This window comes from Castor canadensis, chromosome 7 (assembly GCF_047511655.1).
Source record: "Castor canadensis chromosome 7, mCasCan1.hap1v2, whole genome shotgun sequence".
NCBI lineage: Eukaryota > Metazoa > Chordata > Mammalia > Rodentia > Castoridae > Castor > Castor canadensis.
Genome location: NC_133392.1, coordinates 7,905,794 through 7,919,714, shown reverse-complemented (window position 1 = coordinate 7,919,714; position 13,921 = coordinate 7,905,794). Strand labels below are relative to the sequence as shown.

General features: G+C 50.5%; 1 protein-coding gene across 7 annotated transcripts in view; it reads left to right on the top strand.

The window, feature by feature from the left end:
* The first annotated feature begins 2,045 nt into the window (after positions 1-2,045).
* Positions 2,046-13,921, top strand: part of Lhpp (phospholysine phosphohistidine inorganic pyrophosphate phosphatase) — a 113,701-nt gene continuing 101,825 nt past the window's right edge. For 5 of the 7 annotated variants that reach the window (XM_074078122.1, XM_020157862.2, XM_074078121.1 and 2 more), the window contains exon 1: positions 2,047-2,210. In XM_074078122.1, coding sequence (XP_073934223.1) covers positions 2,086-2,210 — 125 coding nt within the window. In that variant the 5' untranslated portion in view covers positions 2,047-2,085. Of the gene's footprint in view, positions 2,211-13,921 lie in introns of all 7 variants that reach the window. The other 2 variants (XM_020157863.2, XM_074078119.1) reach the window with 1 other exon arrangement.

Below are 13,921 nucleotides of genomic sequence, written 5' to 3'. Positions count from 1 at the left end.
AGATTCTGGGGATTTGGATGTGGACATACCCAAGGGATATTATTCTGTCTACCACAGTGCTATAGAGAAAAGATGACTTGCAGGCTCACACCACTGGCAGAAGCACCCTTTCTCCTCCTCCTCCTAGACATGAAGCTAGAGCCCAGCCATCTTTTCTTTTTTTTTTTTTTTTTTCATTTTTCTTTTATTATTCATATGTGCATACAAGGCTTGGTTTATTTCTCCCCCCTGCCCCCACCCCCTCCCTTACCACCCACTCCACCCCCTCCCGCTCGCCCCCTCAATACCCAGCAGAAACTATTTTGCCCTTATCTCTAATTTTGTTGTAGAGAGAGTATAAGCAATAATAGGAAGGAACAAGGGGTTTTGCTGGTTGAGATAAGGATAGCTATACAGGGCATTGACTCACATTGATTTCCTGTGCGTGGGTGTTACCTTCTAGGTTAATTCTTTTTAATCTAACCTTTTCTCTAGTTCCTGGTCCCCTTTTCCTATTGGCCTCAGTTGCTTTAAGGTATCTGCTTTAGTTTCTCTGCATTAAGGGCAACAAATGCTAGCTAGAGCCCAGCCATCTTTTCAAGGCCCGTTTCAGGCTGCCCATCTTCTTGGAAGCCACTGCTGCACTCCATGGCCCATAGAGACCATGGAGTATGTCTTTCAATGGCACTTGGCATACCTTGGATCAGCTTTCAGGTGTACATTTTGTTCTTTGCCCACTCTTGACCATTCTGGCAGACATCACACCCTAAACCATTACGTACCCCTAGAGTCCACTGCACAGAGTGCAGGATACATGTTTCATGGTGTTCCTGGTAGATTTCTTAGACTGGCTTATTCCTGTACTAGAGTCTAAAAGATCAAAACTGTATTTCCCCAAATCTCTTGCAAGCTGGACTAGGTTCAAGCCAGAGATAGCAAGAGTGAGGTGGTATTATAGGAAGAATCTTCTGAAGGGGACAGTGTTGGAAGTGTTTTTTCTTTTGCTGCAGCTGTGCTAAGGGTTGTAATAGTACAACCTATTATGTCCCTGTCCCTGAATTTTAAAAGTCAAGCTAAGGGACAGTGCACTTAGGCATTTCTCCTAGATGCATGGCTCCTGGCCTGGTTCTTCAGCCCCCACCCCCCAAAATCTGTAGGCTCCTTCCTGCCCTGTAAACAAGCCCCTCTAGCTGAAATGGTTCCCACTGTCTAGGTACAGTGTAATACTCTTCCTTGCAGAGTAAATCCTCTCAGGGTACAACCTACATTTTACATTTCTCTAGATACAGCTGAAATCAGCTCCCCCAGTAAGCTTATCAAAGGAACAAGCATAATTCACTGAACTGGGTTAAAGTTCTAACATTCTGATAAATTCTTCACCCTTTCTGTGAACCCAGAGACTGAAATGAATTGGGGTGTAACATGATTGCTCTCTCTTGAAACTTCAAAGCTAGGACTGGTGGTGTGGCTCAAGTGGTAGAGCTTGCCTAGCAAGCAGGAGGTCCTGAGTTCAAGAGTTCAATGCCCAGTACCTCGAAGACAAAAAAGAAACCTCACAACTAAATCATACCAGAAGTCAAATTTTCTCGTTTCATTTTATTCATTTCAGAGGAGTTGTAAATGAAACTCCTCCCTTTTTATACCATTATTTATTGTAAAAATAATTTTACAACAGGAGTGAGAGGGACAAAAGAGGGTAATGGTGGCTGAATATGACTGAAGTACATTATGTACATGTATGAAAATTGGCATGATAAAACATTTTAAATGTATGAAAAATATAACATTAAATGTGATTGTATAATTCATCCAAAAATCTCATAGGCCTAACATTGTCCAACATCCCCATTTTCTTCCCAGTCCCATTCCAATGCATCGTCATAGGAATACAACCAGGGTGTAACGCGTGGCCTGGAGTAGGGAGGCGAGGCTTTGGGGTTTGGGGGGTGGGGCAGGCCACCTCGAGGTCCTTCCGGGTTTGCGCCCGGCCCAGCCCGGCCCGCCCCCCCCCCCTCCGGACTACACTTCCCAGGAGGTTTTGCACTGCGGGCGCGGCCCCGGGCTCATCGCCGATTGGGACGCTGGGTCTGGCGCACCGCGAGCGTAATGGCCGCGTGGAGCGAGCGGCTGGCCGGCGTGCGCGGTGTTCTGCTTGACATCTCTGGGGTGCTGTACGACAGCGGGGCGGGCGGAGGCACGCCGATCGCGGGCTCGGTGGAGGCAGTGGCGAGGTGAGTGGGCCGCAGACGCGAGGGTGTCGGGTTTTCAGCTCAGTGGGTGCCGCCGGCAAGCTTCGGGGGCGGAGCCGGAGTGGGCGGGGCTACCACATTGGCCCCGCCTCTCCTCGCGCGCTGGCTCCCCGAGGACCCCGAGGACCTGGACGAGAGCTGCACCTCTGCTGGGCTTGACCTGTGGCTAGTCGGCTTTGAGATGTGTTGCAAATGTGAAATACAGCGCACATCGGGTTTCCAAGACTTGGCAGATGTAAAGCAGCTTATTAATAATTTATCTTGAGATGGTATTTTTATACATTAAGTTAAATAAAACATGTTGAGTGAATTCCACTTGTTCCTTTCGAGTTTTACTAGAACACTTTAAGTTTCATATGTGGCTCGCCATATAAGTGTATTGGACCACATAGGCTTAGACTGGAGGAAGCGTAGGGCATCTGGACCACCAACCCTTGTCAGTGCAGAACACTGCCAGGACTACCCTTGGCACCTCTGGGGCTGGGCTTTGTAATTGCCCTTGGCGTAATGTTGACGAGCAGTACTCTTTGCCCACCCCTTGGCCTCCCAGAGTCACTGGCTGGGGTGCCCTGGCTTTGTGGCCTGACCTGCAGTTGGCAGTTAAGTGAGTTCCTTGGTCCTTCCCAGAGACCCTACGGTGGAGTAGGGGGAGGTGCTGCTGAAATAACAAGGACCCAGACTGCTACATAGCAAAGGAGGAATGGAAACTCAGAAAAGGGAGGTCTGGTCTCCAGGAGTGGCTGTGAAGGGCAGCCCAGATCTCACAGATGCCTGTGACCCCGGGGTTGTCCCTTGGGGTTTCAGATGCCTATTCTAAGTGCCTCCTGACCTCCACATTATTCTCCATCACCCTGTAGAAAAAAACTGTAGACTGGCTCTGTCACAGCGAGACACCTGTGGAGGCACCTGTGGGAATGGAGTAGAAGGTAGTGGGCTGTGTTTTGGGGTGAAGGGGTCTCATGTGGGGGAGCAGGACACCAGAGCTGTAACTGAAGCAGTCAGGGCCTCACGGGGGTTATGTCTGGAGGGGAGATGGACCGTATTCTGCAGACAAGTGAGTAAACCAAGTCCACAGATGGGCATAAGGAAGACACATTAGGAGTATGACAGGGGTGAGAGCTGCCTGTACTAGAGAGGGGGCTAAGGGCACCTGCGAAGTTCTCTTTGCACTGAACCAAGGGTTGAAGGAGCCCTCTGTGCAAAGAGGGGATGACATGCCTTCTGGGAAAAAGGAACAGGAGCTCCCCATGCTCTAGAGTCCATGTGTGTGTGTGTGTGTGTGTGTGAAAGTGACTCTAGCAGGCAGGGACTTAAGGATGGTGTCAGGCTGTATCATGAGTAGTATAGGGAGTTAGTGAAGATTTTAGGCTGGTATGTCCCATGACTCAATTTATGTTTGAAAGAAATTTAAATGTGAGAAGTGAAAACACATAAATGCAAGGAAAACAGGGAGATTTCCTTTAAAACCTTGGTGTGAGAGGCCTTTACATCTATGCCTCAAAACCCAGAAATCAACAGCAAAGAATCATTAGGCCAACGAAAACAAGGACAAGGACCATAAACAATTCACAAGAAAGAAGACACAGGTGACCAGTGAGCATATGAAAGATGCTCAGCCTGGGTAAGTAAAGAGTAATGTAAATTAAAACTATTCTAGGATTCATCAGCTTGACAAAACTGGCAAAAATCCAAAAGCTTGAGTTCTCTTGGTATGAATTTGTTGAAACACACCCTACTGTCCATTCCTGTGGAAGACATAGCTGGCTCTGTCGAAGTTCCACTTCTGGGAATTTGTTCTGCCTCATACATGAGAAATGACTAAAGTACAAGGTCTTCGTGGCCGTGCCTTTTGAAATAGCAAAAGACTGGAAATGGCTCAAATATCCTTTAGTAAGGGAGCATTATCATCCCTCTGTCTACAGTGGAATACCACACAGGATGGTGAGCACCCCTCCTTGTAGACGTATTTCTAACAAAGACAGCGCGCACATTCAGGTGAAAAAGGCAAAACTAAGCACATCCTTCCATTGCTGTGTCTGCATAAAGACCCTGGAAAGCCACATTCTAGCTACATTGGAGCCTGCGTGAAGACCTGGGGACAAGTGGGGAGAACTGGGTGGTGGGAGGGGAGGGTGGAAGAAGGACTCCTCATTATATAACTTTTTGTATCAATATTTTTAGAATCTTTGAACCATGTGAATGGATTTCCCATTTAAAATACCAGATTATCACTGTAAGTGGCTCTTTGCTGCAGTGTAGAGACTGGAGTGGCCATGGGAAGGAAGCAAGCAGGGAGTGAGAAATGAGCCAGGGAGACCAGCTCAGAGACTTGCAGTGGCCCAGGAAGAACTGACTGAGTTTGGCCTGGCGACGGGTTGGGGGAGCATTGGAGATGGGGGAAGGGTGCAAATTAAACAGGTGCTTTGGAAGTAGGATCAATGGGACCTGCTTACATATTGAATGTTGTCGAGCCAGGGAGAACATGAAATAAAGGGTGCTTCAGGGCTGATTGAGCACCTGGCAGGGTGGAAAGGGGGCAGGAAGGGGTGCATGGAGCAGGTGCCTTGATGGCTCATGATGGTTGTCAAATGCTTTGCACACGTAGACCCCATGATGGGGTATAATTTTCTTTGTTATTAATGGAAACTCCTCTTGTACATGCTTTTAATTCTTTTAAAATCAGGGCCACTTAAAAGCAACTTTTTATTAAAGCAAATTACACATATAGAAAGTGCTCATATTGTGGGTATAACACTCAATGGATTCCACCAGCTGAACTCCGTCTTTAAACAGCACTTCAGAAGCTCTATCTATACTCCCTTCCCCCAGGGCACCTGCCGTCCTGGTCTCTAGTGTCATAGATTGTTTGTTGTATTACCTGTACATAAATGAAATCATATGCTGTGTTCCCTTTTGTGTCTCATTTCTCTCACTCGGTGTTATTATACGTTTGAGAGATTTGCTCTTATTTCCCACCTGTGGTTATAGATTGTTCGTTCTCCTTACTGGGTAGTGTTCCACTGAGTGATGACCATACTTTATCCCTTCTCCTGTTGACGGCGTGTATTTTTCCAGTTTGGGCTATGATGAGTAGTACTGTTTGCAAGCATTCTAGAACATGTCTTCTGATGAGCACATGGATGTGTTTCTGCTGGGTGTGCACCTGTGGAACCTGCAGACTTGGGAGTGGAATGGCGGGGTCACCAGCCAGGCGTGTGTTTAGCTTTGGTGGATGCTGCCCAGTAGCCCTCCAAAGTGGTTGTGTGGTTTGCATCTCAGGTCAGCCACAAACAAAAGTCCCAGTTGCCCCATGTCCTTATCAACACTTGGGTTGTCAGTCCTTGCATTCTAACAGGGTCATTTTGCCTTTAAAGGAAAGTAAAGTCAAGATGTGGATGGAGCTTCAGTTCCCCCACTCCATTCTGCTCTGAGCATAGAGGTTTCTCCAGGGCCTTAAGTGAAGGCAGGTGCCACCTGCCAAGCCTTTGCTTTCCAGGCACCAGCTGGGCTCTGGAGAACACACCTCTCAAGCAGGTGAGGGCTCCAGCTGTCTCCCAGCAACAGCAAGGTGGCTGCCCTCGGCACTCACTACCTGGCAGGTGTTAGTGCTTTCCTGGGCCCTGTGTCTGGTGTAGAACCCCCTGCAGTTTGAAGTGGGGGACTGCTACCCCTCTTTACCAGCAGAAGTGCCTGGACCTCCGAGAGGGTGAGGGCTCACCCATCCCTGAGCTGAGATGACACAGAGAACCCCCGAATCAGGCAGAATGCCTGACCTAGGGGCGGGCTCCTGACTACAGCACAGACCCATGCTTAGAACCCTTTGAGGTAGAAGGGGGCAGAAACAGGGCAAGGGCTGCCCTCTAAGGCAGACTCCTAGCTAATGCTTTCAGCCTGACTCAGGACCAACCAGAAACGCATGCAGAAATTCTTGGGTGTAGTGGGCATTGAAAAAGTTCCATTAACTCTGCATCCTGTACTGGCTTCTGCTGCCTGATCCCCAGGTCAAGTCGTTTACGTTTGCTTTAGCATTTGCAGACTTACGTAGCTGGGGTGTCTCTGGTACAGCTGGAGTGTTAAAATCTAACAACGTATGCTAGCAATCCCAAAGACACCAAGTCAGTTATAGCTGATAGAGAAGAGCTCCCTTCCTGAAAGCCTAAGGGACTCTTTCTGGTGCCAATGAGTCTTCTCATTGTGTTGTTGGTGGCCAGAGAACTGACCACCTGGTCTCTCTGAAACCTCCTGGTTCCCGTGCCGCAGGAGCAAGTCCCCAGACCACTACCTGGTCCACCAGGCCCTTCTTAAGTGACCTTTGGGGGCCCTTCCACAGGCTCCCAGCCACACAGGCTTCTTGATGATTTTGCCCCCCTCATCCCCCAGCAGCCAACACCCCCAGAGTCCATCCCCCCATACTGAGGCGCCTACTGGCTTTTGGCAGACATCTGTTTTTTCTCGTTAGCTCTTCTGTCAGCTTCTTGGACAAGACTCTCAGCAGGCCTGGGCTCCATAGGGCTAAGCCTTCTGCTTAGGGCAGGAGCAGCCCCACGAGTCAAGTGACAGGTGCTTAAAGCTTGGCATGCAGAGGTCTGGGACTGTGAGACTTTCCCCTCCAGTAAAATATGCCTGCTTTTGGAGTTTCTGTGGGGATTGCCCCTCTTAGGGGTAGAGCCAACCCTGGGCTTTCCCAGAATCTTTCACATCTAGATGGTCCCAGCCTGCCAAGGAGCACAGTGCTGGGCATCCAGCTGGCAAACGTGGCCTTGGCAGCTCCAGGAGCACTGCCCTCCACCTTCCCTCTGAACCTCCTTGAAATGCACAGTTCCCTTTGAAGTCCTTCAGAGGCTCACAGGAAGTTCCTGGGGTGAGACCACTGCTGCAGAGGGACAAGTGTGATGGGGGAGGGATGTGGCCTGGGGTCTGGGCGGGGAGTGGGGAGCATGTGTCTTCATGGCAGCTCTCCAGCCCTGTGGCTCCCAGGCAGAGTCTTCACTCTGTGAGCCCAAGGGTGAAGAGCCACTCTTCTTCCAGGATTTCTGTGGTGACACGTGTCTTCATATTTTCTGAAAGGTTCCCGTTTATTGGGGAACAGGAAGTGCATAGAAAGCATAAGCTCAGCTTTTGAAAACTAGATTGCCCCCAGTAGTAGAGGTCACCAGAGGACCTGTCCTGTGCCAGGCACATGCTTGGCCACCCACCTTACCTCTTCACTAGCCCCTGAGGTAGGTGTGCTGCCCTTCCCCAGGTGAGGGCTGAGGCTCAGATTCAGGCCCTGGCAGAAGTAGAAAAAGGGGTTGAGTCCTTATTAAAGATGCATTCATTCTTTCACTCACACACACAACAAACACACATGGAACACCTCCACTGTACTGAAAATGCCATTCTAGGCTCTGGGGATTACTGGCAGTGAAACAAGTGGATAGAAATCAGTGGCCTGGTGGAGCTGATGTGCCAGTGTGCAGAGACCAACAGTGAACAACACATGCCCTGAGAGGCCAGTGGCTTAGGTGGGAAAGAGATGGGGTGCTGGAGCTCCACCTCACAGATCCCATGAGGAATCTGGAGATGCAGGGGCTGGGGACAAAAGCTTCCCAATGAAGGAGCAGGAGGCCCAGTCTTCTCTTGGCTGAGCACTGCCCTCTCTTTCCTGGTGCTGCTGGATGGGGCCCAGCTGTAGAACTTGTGGGCAGTGTGGACATCTGTAAGCAGCCAGGGTCCCCCTAACTGGCCTTTATTAGCCCATTCATGGACGAATTGGGCTTCCTGAGGGGAGCCATTCAGAGTTTGGCCAGACCCAGCGGGGAGCTGCAGTACAAAGGCACGCCAGGCTGGCCCTTCCTCATGATGGCCCAGAGGCATCTGCATGTGAAAGGTGGGTGGACATTTACTGCATCCTGTCTTGGGCCACTAAAGCACATCTGCTGGCCCATCCCAGGCCTGACTGGCCCTTTTGGAGCCAGCGGAAGGAAGCAGGCTTGGCATTAGCCCAGGGCAGCCTCATAAAGCAATTCCCACTCAGGACCCCCTCATCCCCAGCCCTCGTGTCCAGAGCCAGGCTCACAGCCTGGCCATCCAGGTGGCGCCTCTCAATCCCTAGTGGCCAGAAGCCTTGGGGGACCCTGTGAAACGCAGGTGCCTCCCAGCAGGTTTTAGAGTGGTGAGGGAGTAGGACCAGGGGATCTTTGTCTGAAGGTCCTCAGCCCCTAGGACCTCCTCAGTGCTCTGCTGCCCCGGCAACACCTGGCATTAAGGACATGGGCGAGGGAGTAGCAGTAATAATGCAGGCCATGGCCAGACCACGTTCCTCCTGTGCTGCCTTCTCTGTGCTCATGCGGATAGAGGACCCTGCTGGGACCCATGTTTGAATTTGCTCACGCCAATAGGAGCTTTCCTTGGTTCAGCCTGGACCTTGGACAAGGCTGTTTGCGTTACTGTGCCCTCACCTGTGGTGCCCTTCCTGTCAGGTGAACAGCGCTGTCTTCAGAGATGGGGGAGGGCATGGCCAGCACAGTGTGCTCCTCACTCTGGCCGTGCGTTTTCTGTTTTGTAATGTCAACACTCAAAGTTTCATAAGATAGGTGGCTTCCTTGGAAACATTCCCACCAGTGCAGGAATACAGAGAAAAGTTCGTCAGCCCCAGCCCAGTCACTGCCCTGGAGTGACCCGGCAGGTGGTTCCAGCCCCTTTCCTCCGTGTTCCACGAAAACACAGAGGACTTGGGACACAGCTCCAGGGGAAGGGCCTCGCACCCTGCCCTGCCCCCACCCCGCCTTCCCTGCTGAAGGTAAGGTCCCTGAGGGCTGCAGACTGGGTGCATACCTTGAGTCAGAGGCTTAGAGCATTTATCTCCCCCTTACCCCACTGAAATTTGGGGAAGGACCTCAGAATTAAAAACAACCAGCCGGGTACCAGTAGCTCATGCCTGTAATCCTAGCTACTTGGGAGGCTGAGATCTGGATGATTGGGGCACAGTTCAAGGCCAACCTCAGGCAAATAGTTCTTGAGACCCCATTAAAAAAACAGAGCAAAATGGACTGGAGGTGTGGCTCAAGAGTGCTTGCTTTGCAAACATGAAGCCCTGACTTCAAACCCCAGTCCCACAAAAGGAAAAAAAAAAAGCAGTGTTTCAGTAATGTAGGTTTCTATGTCCAGATCTATGGTGGTTACTATGAAGTCAGCCAATGAAAAGCATGAAAGGGTTTGGAAGAACAACAGGGTTGGAGTCTGGGAGTGGACTGTACACCATCGTTTCTGTGTGTATATTCATAGGTGTGCTGGGAGCAACCCGCGTGTGTCCCAGGGCCAAGGGAATAAGCTGTGGCTTGTCCAGACTGCAGAATCTGTGTAGCTGTGAAAAAAAATGAGTTAGCTCTCTTTGGTGGTGGCATTCGTTTGTATGACATGGATATTGCATATACTAAGTGACAGTGCTATAGGGTAATGTGTGTAAAATGCAAATTTTTAAAATTCTGTTAATTTTTGAGGTGGGGATTTCACTATGTTGCTTGAACTTCTGGCCTCAAGGGATCCTCCTGCCTCAGACTCCCTAGGGGTAGGACTTACAGGCATGCCCCTCCACGCCCATCTATTGTGTCATTTTTGTTAAGAAAAAATAAAGGAATCTGGGTGTCAGTGACTCACACCTGTAATCCTAGCTACTTGGGAGGCTGTGATTGGGAGGATCATAGTTTGAGGCCAGTCCAGGCAAATAGTTTTCAAGACTCCCATCTCCAAAATAACCAGAGCAAAATGGCCTGGAGGTGTGGCTCAAGCAGTGGAGTGCAAAGCCCTGAGTTCAAGCCCCAGTCCTACCAAAAAAAGCAAACACAACAACCCCCATATCCCTGGGCTAGAGTCCTAATAGAATCACAAAGTTGAACTGTGTAGAGGGAAACTGAGGGTCATCAGATCGACATGTGTGGGTGATAGCCATGGTTTTGCCCTCAAGAGTAAGCTCTGTTTCCTGGTTTCTGATCCCAGCGGGCATTCTAACAGTTATCAGTTTACACTGAGCATGGCAGAACTCACTCTGAAGCTCACAAATGGAGTCATGACCCTGCCCACAGGCCCTAAGGATGTACAGAGAGGCCGTGTTGGCAAAGCAGTGCCCAGCCCTGCCCAGTGTGGTGTGGGGTGATTTCCGCCACCCCTGAGGGCATGCTGTCGGTCTTGTAGAGGAGGAGCCCAAGGTTTGGAGAGGCAGGGAGCATGCTCAGACACTTAAGAATGATCGGGAGCTGGTGCCTTCACCAGGGCAGGTGCCACCTCTTATCTGTCACAGAGCTTTATCCTGTCACGTAAAAAGTGGTAGGTGTCATTGTAGGGGGTGAGAGCCTGAGTTTTAATCCCAGCTCTGCCCCATGGTTAGCACGTAGTGTTGGCAGAGTTCCTTAGCCTTTCTGTGCTTCAACATACCTGCCTGTAATACCTGCATCACAGGGCATGAGAATTAAGTGAGGTATTTTCTCTTGAACCAGCATTTTACTTATTCCATATGTAGGAGCTAAGGAACATTTTATTGTCAAGGGCCAGAAAGTGTTGAGGAGGGTTTGCTTTGGCAAAAAAAAAAAAAAAATCCGGGTGCCTGTGGCTTATTCCTGTAATCCTAGCCCTTCAGGAGGCAGAGACCAGGAAGGTGGTGGTTCAAAGCCAGCCCTATGAAATAGTTTGCGAGACGCTATCTCGAAAAAACCCATCACAAAAAAAGGACTGGTGGAGTGGCTCAAGGTGTAGGCCCTGAGTCCAAGCCCCAGGACCACACACACACACACACACACACACACAGCACTGTCTTTCATTTGTAGAACTCCCTACCCATTCAAAACAAAAGCACTCAGCACTCAGTTCTGTCCAGTGGGGTCTTACAAGAGGCCAGCAGGAAAGGACTGTCATCTTGGTTCTCTGTCTCTCCTAAACTTTGTTCCTTCTGCAAGTGGGAACATAAACCTACCTTTTAGATTGTCCTGGGGAAGTGGGGGGTTGGTCATTGTGAAGGTATGGGAACACCCAGTCACCAGTTACTGGGGGTATCTTGTTGGGGCTCCCTCTGTCCTGTTCTCTGGGAACACCCGCCAGGCCAGGCCACCTCACACTCCCTCCCCTCGCTGGCTGATCTCTCGGTGTCCTTATGCACTCTGGGATCTTCATCTTGTCCCTGTTTCATGCAGCTGCTAGCTTCCTTTCAGACAGAATCTGTCTGGAGGGCCGAGATGCCCAGTACCTGCATCAGGTTTGTCAGAGATGTGGTTGTCACTGTCACCATGATGGACATCATTGTCTGTTGCTTAACATTTGAAACGTGTCAGGTGCTCACCATATGTGTCTTTTTAAAATAGTCTTCCTGGCAGCCCTGTCCAGTAGGTACTGAGTGCCTCTTCATATAGATGAGGACCCTGGGGTCGGAGAGGGTTAGGTGACAAGCCTCAGGTCATGCAGGAGGAGGTGAGTCTGCTTCTCAAGGCCAGTTCCCACCTTGCCCTTGGGATGCCTGGCTTGGACAGCCTGACCTGCTCAGGGTCACTGGTGCTCAGGGATGACTGGCTGCAGCTGAATTTGCAGGGCTGGAGAGCAGGAAGTGTGCTCATGAGTGCTCCCAACATGCTTGAGGCATACTCCCTCATGTACTTCTGGGCCTCAGTCTCCCCTTCTGAAATGAGCAACTTAGGTCAGACCATCCATGGCCTCCTCCGGCTTGCAGGGTCTACATTCTCCAGATTGCTTGACTCTACATTGTGTTTACCAGTTGCTGTGAAACAGATGTCTCTGGACTCAGGCTGAGCTCAGAGAGAACAGAGGTAGGTGAGGTGGGGCATGTGTACGGGGAAAGGACAACTCAGGGCTTGTAAGGGTCCTGGCTGGGAAGCTTTCAGAGTCTGCTTGACCTCATTACCATCCCACTGAGGACACTGGCCTGCTGGCCTGGACTGAGAGGCCCTGCCAGAGTCCAGCCACTGTGTCCCTCATGTTCTCTCTGCCCAGACTTTGGACTTTGACCACACAAGGATGTGTGCTGTCCAACAGTGTCTGCTGGAGCATGGGGAGGGTGTGGGTGGAGCAAAAGCTGGCCTTCTGCCAAGTGGGAAGGAGGAGGAGGCTGAGCTCATGTCAAGGCCATGACTTGTACCTTTTACTGTTCTGGGTCTTGGAGTGACACTGAGAGCGAGGGGCTCTCAGTATCTCCTCTGTGCCAGCCTTGACTGTCTCTGTGATGCACCCCTGGATAGCTGAAAGACCAGGAGCCTCTGTTGCCCTATTTCAGGGCTGGCACTCAAGGATCCCAAAGGCCTGGCTATGGGCACCTGCCACCAGGGGCACGGACAGGACCTCAGTTTGGAATCCAGCCCCCATTTGCTCAAGCAAAGCCTCTGTGTCTGTTCCTGTCATAGGCAGCTCCTGACCCTGTGCTGGGGACTGTGGGGAGCCCACATGGCACCCCCCCCAATCAGCATGGTCTGTGGAAGATGTGACTCACTGTATTTTTCTACTGAAAAAAAAAAAAAAGCTTGCTCACTCACAGAACTCCATTTAACCTTCTGTTTTAAAAAATTGGGTTCTTAGAGAAAATAAGCACTTTGCAGATTGCAATTCTCCAAGCATGTGTTTTCAATCTCCATTGCCGTCTAAAAGGGAAGCAACCCAAGAGCTCAGAGGAAGCCCGTTATTACAAACGTCTCAGTGCCCCCAGCTGCCAACTACATTTCGAAATAATGACCCTGAGGTGCTGTTAATGTCCTTCCTCCTCTCTGAAGAAACAGGCATAGAGCTTGCATCTCTGCCTGGTTCCCATTTCAGTAGTTTCAGTAGTAAGTGGGACTTTCCAACCCACACCAGGTGAGGTTTGAGTTGTGGCTCCTGCTTAGAGGCAGGTGGTTAAGGAAGATGGAAGTCAGGTGAGGAAAAATACCCTCTGTCCCTTTTCCTCCAGGTGTGGACTTCTCCAGGACCAAGGAGGCCCATCATATCTGGAATTTGGATCAGTTAGATGCTTCACCCTGTAAAGCATCCACCTTGCTGGGTCCTGGGTACCATGCCAGATACGTTTTGAGCAGAATTCTAGAGGGCATCCAGGTGACCTGCATGCAGGAAAAATGCCAGTCACTCCCTGCTGGTCTTGGAAGGGTCGCAGTGAGCCCTGAGCTGCTATTTCCCAAATTTGTGCTTCACGGGCCAGGCAACACATCTGGCCTGTGAAATGTGCCTCTGAGCTTGCTGATGGCACTGCCCCTGAGCGTAGGGACCCTGTTCAGTAGTTCTTTATCTCTGTGCCTTGGACCCACCTCTTTTGGGCTTCTGGTCCCCTGGCCTGGTGCTGCCCTCCCACAGCAGCCCCATATTGCCACTCTGATGGCCCCTCTGAACCTGTAGCTGTGGCCTCAGCATGTTGACCCTTCCCAGGAGTCCCACTTCTTCTGGCTGAACTGGATCTTTGAACTGACCTTTACCTCATCTCGGCAGGCCAGGACGCACCTCTGAGTGACAACGTCGCCTGGTGCAATTACCGTGCATCAGATGAGCAGGTCCCTTACAAATCACCTCGGACTTTACACATCTGCTAGCTGTCAGCATCTGCCAAGAGCGCTCACCCGAAAATAATGAAAACCCTCTCATTACTGTTCCACGGCAGGTAAAGTGTTAGGACAATTATTGGACATCCTGAATGACCTTGGGACAGCTCAACAGCCTGTCCTCTCCAGCTT